Source organism: Scomber japonicus, chromosome 2 (assembly GCF_027409825.1).
Source record: "Scomber japonicus isolate fScoJap1 chromosome 2, fScoJap1.pri, whole genome shotgun sequence".
Classification (NCBI taxonomy): domain Eukaryota; kingdom Metazoa; phylum Chordata; class Actinopteri; order Scombriformes; family Scombridae; genus Scomber; species Scomber japonicus.
The window spans coordinates 36,742,610-36,754,711 of NC_070579.1; the positions used below are offsets into that span (position 1 = coordinate 36,742,610).

Genomic DNA, 12,102 nt, shown 5'->3' on the forward strand with positions numbered 1-12,102 from the left:
GTTCATTGTCTTGCAACACCTTTTTTTAACAAATAAGATCTTAAATGAATGTTTTCTCCTTTTAACTCAGTCTTCAGTGTCCCACCTGTAAAACTATCTATGGCGTAAAGACGGGCAACCAACCGGCAGGGAAGATGGAGTACCACGTCATCCCTCACTCTCTACCAGGGCATCCCGACTACAAAACCATACGCATCATCTACAACATACCACCAGGCATTCAGGTACCTGAAAAGAACCAAGCTGCTACTGGTTTGATTTTCATCCAATTCCTGTCGGTCAACACAAGCGTTCACCAGTATTTAACAATGTCTTTTCCCTCCTATCAGGGACCAGAGCATCCGAACCCAGGAAAGCCCTTCACTGCCAGAGGCTTTCCACGACACTGCTACCTCCCAGACAGCGACAAAGGACGCAAGGTAAACATCATGACTTACCTACATCCATTCTTAATATACAAACTTTTTTTAAATACACATGAAACCTTTATGGTAATCTGCCCCAGGTACTAAGACTGCTCCTGGTAGCGTGGGACCGCAGGTTGATCTTCTCAGTTGGTACTTCGAGCACTACAGGAGAGTCTGACACCGTCATCTGGAACGAGGTACATTCTCAGTAACACTTGACAACTAGTCCAAGACTGACCAGGCCTGTAATTTGTGACATTCGCACATCAGATTTGTTGTAACTGAAACAAAAGGCATATTTTTCTCTCTTCAAGGTCCACCACAAGACAGAGTTTGGCTCCAACTTGACAGGCCATGGCTTCCCCGATCCCGGACACCTCGACAACGTCCTGGAAGAGCTCCGAGCTCAGGGCATCACAGAGGACGACGGACTGACAGACAAGTGAAAGGACGAGCGACCGGGGCAGCAGAGGAAGACGGAGGAGACGTCGGTGTTAGACAGCGATTGCGAGGGCGGAAGAGAGAAAGACGAGTAGAAGAAGAGAAAATGGGCCTCACCATGAGAATAACAGAAGCAGCAGCAGGAGGAGGAGGAGGACTGAGCCAGTCTCTCTCTGCCAGCACTTAAAAAGGGGTGCAGGGCGACGTTTCGGGTTATAGAAGACATTGATTTTTTGTTTTGCAGAAGTAACCACTCCTCAAAATGTTGACCAAGTCACTGCCGGGTTCGTCCTTCAGTGCAAGTCTATGACAAGACAGTTTTGATGCAAGCACATCAGCAGACATGGGAGAGAGTTTGAGGAAGCAGCAGCAGCTCAGAAGTATAAGCCAGACAGAGGAAGACAAAGCTAAGAAACAGCAGCAAGAGCAATGGTACTCATGGTTTTAGCCACTAAAAAAGAGCTAGGTACTAAAGGTCAACACGGGAGAACGAATCAGTACTAATATCTAGAACAAGTTTACTTTACTAAGAGGAAGAGTAACCAGGAGAAGATGGTAAAACGTTAGAGCAGATCAGTAAAAACTGGGAGAGAACGGACAAAGAAAGGCAGAAGTTGAAGAGGTGGGGGAGGGGACGAGAAAAAGAAAGGACAGAATGAATAATGTAGCAGAAAGAGAGAAAGATGGTACGAACGTAGTGTAGGATAGGAGTAGAGTCAAACTAACTTATATGGTACTTAACAGGTGCTTTAGCTATCACCACAAATACAATGAAATGAAGTGATGAAGAGGAAAGCAGACAGTGGTGTGCTGGCTTTGTTTAAAAACCACCTGCTTCTTCTCAGTCGAAGTTTAGCGCTGTTGCTCCCTCCGGTGGTTTAAGTGATGAACTACACCTCAGCCTGCAAGCTACTGGAACAAAATCAAAAAGTTACTTTTGAGTTATCCACCTGTGTTACTTTTTTATCATTGTTACTATAATCCTCATTTAACGTCATTCCATACTTTACCTCTTACTTTTTAAAATGTTTTGTTATTATCTAGGCTCTGTGCGTTTAATGATTGTATGTGAAATGAGAAAAAGACCAAACTGAGGCCTAGTCATGTGGAGTCTTATTTTTGAGCCACCGCGGTACAAGTTAGTCTTAGTTACACAGGTACCAGCATTTACTTACATATCTTTATTTGACTCTTTTGTCCCTTTTGACAGTTTATGGGGTTTCATTTGGACATAGACGCTGCTGTCAAACGTGGAGCACTGGTTAGAAAAAAAAGTGTGGTTGTGAATTTGAAAACCTGCTTTTCGGTGGTTCGGCAGGAAGTGCAGAGGTTTTATTTTTCAAGAATTTGTTTTATTTTTAAGATTCTTGTGGAATGAGCCTGAGCTGCCGGTGTTTAAAGTAGAGAGAAATTGAACCAAGAATCGAGGGGGGCTCGTCCCCCACAAAGCCCCACAGATTGGACAGAGCGTCGGAGGGATGGGGAGGATGCAGAGGAAAAGAGACAGAGCTGGTCTTCAGGAACATGAAATACTACCAAGCAGGAAATAAAAAGACAAATATATTTGCTTTGAGCCATCTGTTAGGTAGATAACACAATGATTTTCAAAATAAAATCCATCCTGGAAACTATATTAACATGATGATAAAGGTGTGTGACTGAAAGTGATCAAATCTGATGAAACCCATGAATGGACACCTACATGTACACTATCTTCTGAAGTAGGAGCTGAGCTCAGGAAAGATGATAAATAATGACTCAGCTTTTTCTACTCGAGGTAATGAAGCTGGTGTCGTTTTATTAGCCAGTGTCAGACCATCACAAATTCAGTTTCTCCTCATTTGCCACCATCTCTGAAGAGTTTCCTGTAGTCCGTCCAGTCGGGCCAGTTTTCAGCATCGGAATAGAAAGTTTACCTCATTTAAATAAGATGCTGTACAGTTGTTACAGGCTCTGAATGTGCTCATCTGTGAGGATTGTCAGTTTCAGTAGATCAACACCAACATTCAGATCTCAACAACAGTAAAACCAGCTCTCCTCTTCTTCTCTCTATCTCCACCAACTGAAGACGCGCTACCCCAGTCTCTGAGTTGGGTCTGTAAATGACCCCTTATCACAATGTTACAAGGTGTGTGTGTGTGTGTGTGTGTGAGAGAGAGAGAATCTGTGTACTGTGTATACTACCAACATGCTCCCAGTTTAGGGTATTATTTCGGTACTCCATGGGAAATCATCATTCTTAAACTCATGATGATGATGATGGTACTCCCTGTACGGTAACTCCTTTATTATGTTCTTTTTAATATCCAATGTAGTCACACCTTTGCTTTTTAATAGCATTTTATTGACACTATCATAGAGTACGGTAAATCGCCTTTTGTTTGTTTCATGTGTACATTTATGTTGTATTGATCATGCCCTTTTTCTTCTTTGTTACAATTGGTTTACAGTTGTCAAATACTATGTTTTTTTTGTTTTTTTCATTGTGTAAAGAAGTTGAAACTGATTTGCAACATCTTTTCTTTGGAAAAGGATTTTGACGGTAGACTTTTATCTGAGTGTGAAATGTAATGAATTTTTTTATAGTGAGTCGAACCCTCGTACACTTGCTCTTCTGTGAGTCAGAGCAACTTTCATTTTCCCAAACACCATCTGTTCCGTCGCTGTCCTGCACTGAGCCGACATTTGTGACCCTGGAAGGTTTTCGTAGCAGATTTGTTGATGGACATTTCGCTTTGGGTCTCATGTCCATCCCTCGTTTCGCAGCAGGATGGTTCAAGTGTGAGCGGCGTGATGAAAGTGATTCTTTTAGACATTGTTAAATGTTATAAAATGACGATTTCTCCTCTTGGTGTAGCAGGTTTCCTGATCTGATGGCCCAAACACTGCACAATGACTTGAGAACACCTGATTTTGTGTTTTCACGTATGCAGATTCTTATTTGTCATTTTATGATTAAACATGGTTCTCACTTTTTAACAGTGAAGAAGAAATTGAGATTTTTTGAATTGGATGAATAATGTCTGAACATGATGTTGTTATTGTGGGGTTAAAGAGCTGCAAACCCTCTTCAACAGGCTTTTATTCTGGTGGATTCACATGAACTGAAATTGTCTAAATTGTTGATTTATACACTTTCATAAATGGTAAGCAGTGTTTGAAGCCATGGGAGCAATGTAGCAACCAGCTACGACCAGTAACTCACCATTTCAGTTTTGTCCCTTCCTTAAATGTGGATTTCTTTCCCATCACCTCTTCCCATCCCTACTGAAGGCAACACCTCCTCCCTGTGCCCTCTGTGGACAGGGCCCTCTCTCCTATGAGGGCAGGGTGGGAATAGAGTTGCTCACAGGTGCTGGCATGGGAGAGAGAGCATCAAAAACATGTGATAAGAAAAGCAAAGTGTAAATATTACAAAATAATTGCTGGAGTATGAATGATTAATACAAGAAAAAATAAAGAATGATTGAAAGTTACTTGTTGTGTTGTTCTAATTCAGTAGCCTGAGATAAGGTTATAGGTGAAACTGCCTTGCACACTACATTTGCATGTACATATTTTTGTTTATTAAACCAAATTAGCATTTTGCAGGTAATTATTTGCCCTTAAACAATAATTAGTATTTAATAAAACCATTAGTATTAGTTCTACCAATATGTGTACTGGTATTTATAAGAATACTGTAAATATCAAGATGCTTTGCATGAAAATATTTATCAGTCCCTGCTCCCGTTTGTTGATGACTTCTGCATAATGGCCACACGGTGGCACTGTGGGAGTATTTTTGGAGTAGCTGGCATAGAAAACGTGTGTGTGTGTGTAGCGCACAGATTTTGAAAATTTAAACTGTGTCAAGTCGTTGTAGCTGTGGGACATTTAGGGAAGAATGCATTTCTGTAACTTTTGAACTTTTTGTTCTGAGATAGCCCGTATGGGAGTGTGTGAAGCTTATATGTCCAAAAAAGCAAAGTTGAAAAAAAAGTGCATGTTCCCTGACCGGGAATCGAACCCGGGCCGCGGCGGTGAGAGCGCCGAATCCTAACCACTAGACCACCAGGGAAGCTGCACAGGTTAGTAAAAAGTTTCAAATTATTGTAATAACGTTGTTTTGATTACCGGTAGTATTTTCTATGAATAAAAGTCAAATAAATAAAAGTCTCAGTCGAAGTTTAGCGCTGTTGCTCCCTCCGGTGGTTTAAGTGATGAACTACATCTCAGCCTGCAAGCTACTGGAACAAAATCAAAAAGTTACTTTTGAGTTATCCACCTGTGTTACTTTTTTATCATTGTTACTATAATCCTCATTTAACGTCATTCCATACTTTACCTCTTACTTTTTAAAATGTTTTGTTATTATCTAGGCTCTGTGCGTTTAATGATTGTATGTGAACAGGTACTAGCATTTATTTATTTATCTTTATTTGACTCTTTTGTCCCTTTTGACAGTTTATGTGGTTTCATTTGGACATAGACGCTGCTGTCAAACATGGAGCGCTCTATCACCCTACATGATTTCAGAGTTGTTTTATCCACAAGCCGATGAAGACTTTTAATTATTGATTTTTGATGAGTATTTTCTATGAATAACAGTTGTGATAAAAAAGTGATTAAAACATATATTTATTTTAGTGTTTTTGTTCAACCGATGTTTGACTTGCAATGATACTTTCATTTGTGATGTCTCTGTGCTAGTGCCTGATATTAGATGATCTCATGCTCTCTCCATCTTATTTTCAATGATGCTGTTTTAATTATGTGTCCAGTAGTTTCTGACATGCAGTCACATATTGTGTACCTAAGTATGCAGCATGTTCCTCTACTAGTAGAGTCTGTTGCTTTGTGAAGTTTGGGTTTGACAAAGCTAATTTCTAAAATGTGTCTCACAAGCAAATTGTCAGCCTACATTATTCTAAAGACTGCTATCCTGTACTGTAGGTAAACTAAAGCTCTGTGTCTAAACTGTAGTATTTGTGTATTATCTCTGACTTTGCAAAGTAAAAGGCAAGAAAGAAGAATGTCTAATGGTACCAGAATTATTCTGTGTGTACATTTAGTAGTATCTGTTGTGACTGGGTGATAATGAAGCATATACATACTGTGGATGAGTTTATTTGATAAGCTATTTGCTTAACGTGTTTTGCATCACTGTGGTGTGATGGTGCTATAGGCCGATAGGACATGTGTGGGAGTTCATTTGTCAAGTGTATTATATGTTGGCGTTTGCAATGTGAGAAGTTAGTCACTTAGTGACCCTTATTTTGAAATCTGCAATCAGCTGTGCTGTATGTGCTCCAGGATGGCATTGTTGTATATTCAGTCACATGTATCAATGCGCTGTGACCCCTTTCACTTATGTTAAGTGACATATCCTTCAACTCATGATGCTCACTTCCTCCTTCAGTTGGGAGTAGGGATTGTTTATTATTATGGGGGGACAGGGCTGCTGAGACTGTTGGTCATGACTCATGTTTGGAACCTGATTGTATTTTATGAAGCTGTTGAGACATTATGCTCATGCTGCACTTCCTCTCACTCACAACTCACCTAGCAAGTGTTGCACCTGGTTTGGAGACAGGACTGAACCATTTCATGTAAACGAGGGGGGTCTTTGGGCAATACAGGGGGTTTGGATGGTTAATTTTGGATGGTTAATTAGTTTAATGAGAACATTGTAAATAAAATATTCTATTTATGTCCATAAATGATGATAAGTTGATAATAATTAAAAAACACAACTGTTCTAATATTTTTTTAGGGCCTCCGTCAGTCACGAGCCTCTATAATCACTATAACCTTTCACCCCCTTATGGAGCCCCTGAATCTAGTGTACATACAGGGATTTATTGCATACACAAAATCCACTTAGTATGCATTTGGAATGCAGTATACACTAAATTTGATGTCACACTTAAGTAAGTATGGTATGTTAGTTTGCAATTCCAAACACAACCTATGATACAGACATTTGTGTGGAATGTTATTAAGCAGTGAATACTTGACTATTGAAAAAAAACAGAATATCAAAATAAATATCTTTCAAAAAAATAAATGTTATGTATAATATGTACAATGTGTTTTCAATACATAATGCATATCTGTCTTTCTCCTTTATTTTCAGTGCAATCTAGGATCAAACTTTGGCCTCCCGCCTCTCCAAAACCCCATTTACAGCCGAGAGAAAGGAGTTTGTTCTTGACTTCTTGAGGCAGATATTCCCCTGGAAAAATCTTCCTATCTGGCTCCTTTTTTGCAGAAATACTGCAAGCAAGGGGCTCTCTTCCAGCTCCATCTCACCTCCGCTCTGATTACTTGCCAGAGCGTTTCCCTCAGTATGTGGAGGACATTCAGAGTGCAGTGAAGGGAACATCTGTGTACTGGATGAGACAACATATGCTTGTGGTTGTTGTGTCCTTGCCATTCTTCTGCAGTCTGTGGGCAGACCTTCTCTAGCTGCAGATCTTGTTTTCCTGGAAAGAGTTAACATCACCACTAGGCAGTCATTGCTTGCCTTATCACTTACAGTATCAACTTCAGTGATGTTTGGGCTTTTGTCACAGATTCAGCAAGCTACATAAAGAAAGCCTTCAACACAGTTCTTCAAGGCCTCTTTCCTAATGTCAAACACATCACACGCCTGGCACATATGCTCAATTTGGTGCTAGAGGTCCTTCCTGATACCTTTGAGGACCTTAAGCAGGTGTGTAGCCTTGTAAAGAGGCTGTTTTGAAAGGCCCCCTGCGTCGTTTGGAGTTGCAGGCCTACATGCAGGCTCCTGGCTTGGTTCCTGTCATGCCAGTGTTTGCTGTCCTGACCAGATGGGGCTCCTGCATTGATGCTGTGCAATAACTGAAGAAGAACCTTGACATTTTATATGACTTTATACCAACATTACTACTGTCATGCAAGGTAGTTCGGGACTTCAGAGCACTCCTTGACTAGAAAATAAAGGTGTTAAAAGCTCAGGCCATATTTATTGTTGAGCACACACCAGCCTCTTGGCCAGCCTCAACAAACTGCAGGACACATCCAAACTGTCCTCTGCCACCATCCATGGACAGTTGGATGACCTGTGCATGCTGTTTGAGTACGGGAGCACTGCAGGTGCTGAAGACTGGCGGCTTGAGACGAGGGTTGCCTGCTCTCAGCTTTTCCAGCAGACCATGGGTAAATATTCTTCATGGAAAGACATCCCTCCATGGAACTCCTCAAATCCCTTTCAGTATTTGACCCGGCACAGGTGGCAGGGCTTAGAAAAAACAGGCCATACCAGGCCTTAGCCACGTTTTAGCTGAGGAATGGCACCGGTACATTCACACAGACAAGAGTGACACTGTGGAGTCACTCCTGTTGAATGGTGAGCCTCCAGTGAGGAAAGACATCCACACATTTTTATGATGGTTGACTTGTTTAACATATGTTTGTTTTTAATTGTTGGGGATTACTTAAAATATCAAATTCAAAAGGTAATTTTAGGTTGTTTTAATTTACTGTGTGTGTTTATTTTTGATTAAAAACAATCTGTTATATTAAATGAATATTATCTATCACATATAATAAAAAAAACTTCTACTGCCACACATCGCCATGACCAATGCAGATGTTCAGACAGGTCCAAATTTTTCCTCACACCTCCTTTTTCTTTTCTTACCTTATTGTCAAGCAACATCTTGCTACTGGTCTGTAGAACATGTAACATGTGGCAGAGTATAGCCTTCTATAACTATAACCTCCACAGATGTAAAGAAAATGAAACCCTTACTTATTACACTTCTCACACAAATATACAAGAGAAAATAAATAGATATCAATCAATCAATCTTTATTTATTTATATAGCACCAAATCATGACAAAAACGATCTCAAGGCACTTTTCACCTAGAGTGGATCTAGACTGTACTCTTCATGATGATGTCTGGATGGTGTGAGAGGGTGGGACTGCAGCCAGCTGTATTTAAGTATTTAGTACAGAGTCCTCTTCCTTTTCAGTGACTAGGTGAGCCGGCATCATGTGAGCTCCTGAAGATAGATGTGAAGATAAATAACAGAGGTTAAATGACTTAAATGTGCATTTCTTAGTAAGCTTTTGGTTTTGTTTTCAATTTCAATATTTTGTCACCTGATGGAATAAACTCAGTTTACCTTCAATTAAATGCTATATTTCAGATATGGATCTGTTTATGTGTGTAGGATTGTTTTAAAGTTAGGGTTAGGGTTACCCAAGAAATACTCTGTCACATATCTCCTCTGTAAAACAGCAAGCTGACATTTTATTTTATAACTTGTAGCACACATTCATGTTTTAGAGATTAAAAAATCATAATGAAGCATTGAGAGAAGAAGTACATACCGTCTGTTTTTGTACAAGATGAAGCCGATGACGCTGATGAGGCCGAAGATGATGGTGACAATGCTGGGTGTTATACCTGCTCAACAAAACAAAAATATCAACAAGAACCTCAACCTTGTTTGTTTTATGCTTTGCATCCTTGGGTTTGTGAAAGGCGCTATATAAATCTCACCTATTATTATCATTATTATTATTAATGATGAAACATATTTGGAAATCAAAGAGTATCATTTAAAATATGTGTGTAATGAGTCTTACTTGTGCTGTTGTTGCTAGGAGAAGACTCTGGAGAGAAAAAAGAAGGATATAAAAAGATAGATGGACAGAGTAGATCACTTTTCACAGAACACTGGTGTTGTGATTCATCTTTCCATAGGTAGATCACTCTACATCACAATCATGCAATATTATGAATATTTATGCAGACATTAAGATTGAAGGTGCGTTGCTGTCTGATATAAAACTTTCACATCTGTGGTCTCTAACTCAAAGAAAGAGACTTAAAGAATTTAATTAATTTAATTTTTGATTAAAAAATTATTTCTGGGTCTGTTCAACACAAGGAAACATAAGTTTTAGCATATAGTGTTTAGGGGGCTTTACCTATGCTAATAGATGAATTTACTCCCCTATTTTTGGCATCCAATGTCATGATGAATCTTTTTTATTATTATTATTTCTGTGACAGTGCATCAACAGTCGAGACAGTGTTCACAGCACGGGTCATTTTTTCTCATTCTTTGACTTTATCAGGACCTTTAATTCCACTTACACACTAAATAATAATATATGTTCTGTTGATCTGTTTCTGAACACAACACACACACCTAACCCTGACTTACCATAGACTGTGAGATTATAAAATGTGTGACAAGCAGGTTCTTTAGACTCAACATGATACACCCCACTGTGGTTCAACTGGAGATGAGTCAATGTGAAGCATCCAGTGCTGTTCCATTGAATGTTTTCTTGGTGTCCTGGTTTCATTTCTGCTTCTTCGACCCTGGCAACAGTCATCCTATTAAATTTGAGATAACCGGACTGCATTCTACAGTCAGCAAGTAGATTGATGGATCCTCCTACAGTACGTGTCAGGTTCTTCATTTCACTACTTGAACAGCCTTCCACTGTAAAAAAAAAAAAAAAAAAAAAAAGGAAAAAAAGTGACAGAACAGTGAGTGCAGATGAAAACCACCGACAAAGATGTGTGCAGTGTTTATAACCACTAGTGCAGTGCCCGTGCAAATCGGTTTTTGCGTGTGCACACATCCTAACCTGCAAAAACTCGATTCAGGGAGGTCCGTTCCTGGGGGTGCTAGAACTATACAGTTATAACACTACTCGACTCGACTCGCTACTTGTTTGTTTTTTTTTTGGGCGGGGGGGGGGGGGGGGTGCGTTTCCATTAATGATAGCACCTGGTAACACAGAGGAGTATGTATTTAAAAAGGATTAAACTACTAAAGGTTTTTAAGAGAACACCTACAAAGTGATTGCCTCTGTAGTCACTTACTGGAGGGACAACTCTGTCCTCCCGTTCAGTGTCCGGACCTTTAACACAGAACTGTGAGGAGGAATAAAGTAACAACTGGAGAGCAGCGATGAGAAATGACTATAAAACTATAACAGAGGTTAACGTTAGTCTCTCATCCTCAGCTCTGTATCAGCGGGAGCAGAGCTGAACCCTCCATGTGCATCAGAGACAGACACACAGGTAGCCTACTGATAATTCTCTGGATAAGTTTTCATTTATGGCTGTTCTGACCACATTTAGCATATTTATTTTAATAATCATACTACATACTATTAGGGGACTACAGCGATGATGTATATAGGCTTGCATATGACCGTACCTCTATCACCTCTATCACAAAACTCACGAGCGCGTTCATCAAACATTTCTTGGGCCCTATCGCAAGGCATGACGCGCGTGGTGCCTTTAGGACGTGTCCATATCACCTATAACTTATTTCAGTTAATTTTGCTGAAAAGAAAGTTGGCTGATGAACTGCAAACCCGACATTTAATTCATACAAACTACTTATAACCAACCAGTGTGATGAGTGTAAATGTGTCGCTCTGTGCAGCATCTCAGAGGCAGCAGACTTATCAATATATCAGTCCTACATTATAACCATTATGATTATAACCAGCTGTGGATAACAGACAGTGTAAGAATCACCCACATTCATTAACAAATCAGTACGTTGTTCAGAGACCCATTCTTCACAAAAACACCAACAACTGGCTTTGTGCTGCATATTTTCACGTCTCCTCCCGTCAGACCACCATGCATGCAGCTGCACCACACAGACACTTTGTTTTCATTTATTTATCTGTTTATTACAGAATTAAAATGGTTTTGTTCAGCCATGGAGTAACAGGCAACCCTAACCCTAACCCTAACCCAAAATAACAGTGAAATATGCGCCAGTGACTTCAGACCAGGTTTTTGTTGGTCAGTATCGCCTGATCACACCTCATTTTGGGACCAACACGTATATGGGCGCACATGTGCATTCTCAGATAATGTGGGTGCAAAGCGAGAAAATAATAACTGCGTCGGTCTGAAACTAACAAAAACACATGTGCAAGATATAGGGTCCATTGTGCTTTACGCTTACCTGATTTGTGGCTGACCGAGATGAGAAAGATGATCAGACATCTGCTCATCCATGTGTGGAGCGCCATGTAGGAGCAGAATGCAAAAGTTTGTCTGGAAAAGATCACAAGTCTGATCACCAGAAAAAAGTACACTCTATAGACATATAACACAAGGTATAACACAAGATAGCTGGGCTGTGTTGTGGTTAGTTTGTATCAATGAGTGCGTAAAATTAGAATGAGCATGAGTTTTGGTGCCCATGCAGGGCCCCTGGGGGTCCTGTCTCAACCTGCTGGTCAACT

The 12,102-nt window shown here is 40.1% G+C and overlaps 1 protein-coding gene and 1 non-coding gene across 3 annotated transcripts in view; one reads left to right on the plus strand and one right to left on the minus strand.

The window, feature by feature from the left end:
* LOC128374053 (E3 ubiquitin-protein ligase DTX4-like) overlaps positions 1–4,314 on the plus strand; it is a 34,580-nt gene extending 30,266 nt beyond the window's left edge. For both annotated transcript variants that reach the window (XM_053334297.1, XM_053334290.1), the window contains exons 9-12: positions 71–224; positions 330–419; positions 506–604; positions 722–4,314. In XM_053334297.1, the coding sequence (XP_053190272.1) occupies positions 71–224; positions 330–419; positions 506–604; positions 722–853 (475 nt within the window). In that variant the 3' untranslated portion in view covers positions 854–4,314. The remainder of the gene's footprint in view (positions 1–70; positions 225–329; positions 420–505; positions 605–721) is intronic.
* Positions 4,315–4,836: 522 nt separating this feature from the next.
* Positions 4,837–4,908, minus strand: trnae-cuc (transfer RNA glutamic acid (anticodon CUC)). Its single transcript has one exon. It is a non-coding gene; the product is annotated as a tRNA-Glu (tRNA).
* Positions 4,909–12,102: the final 7,194 nt, after the last annotated feature.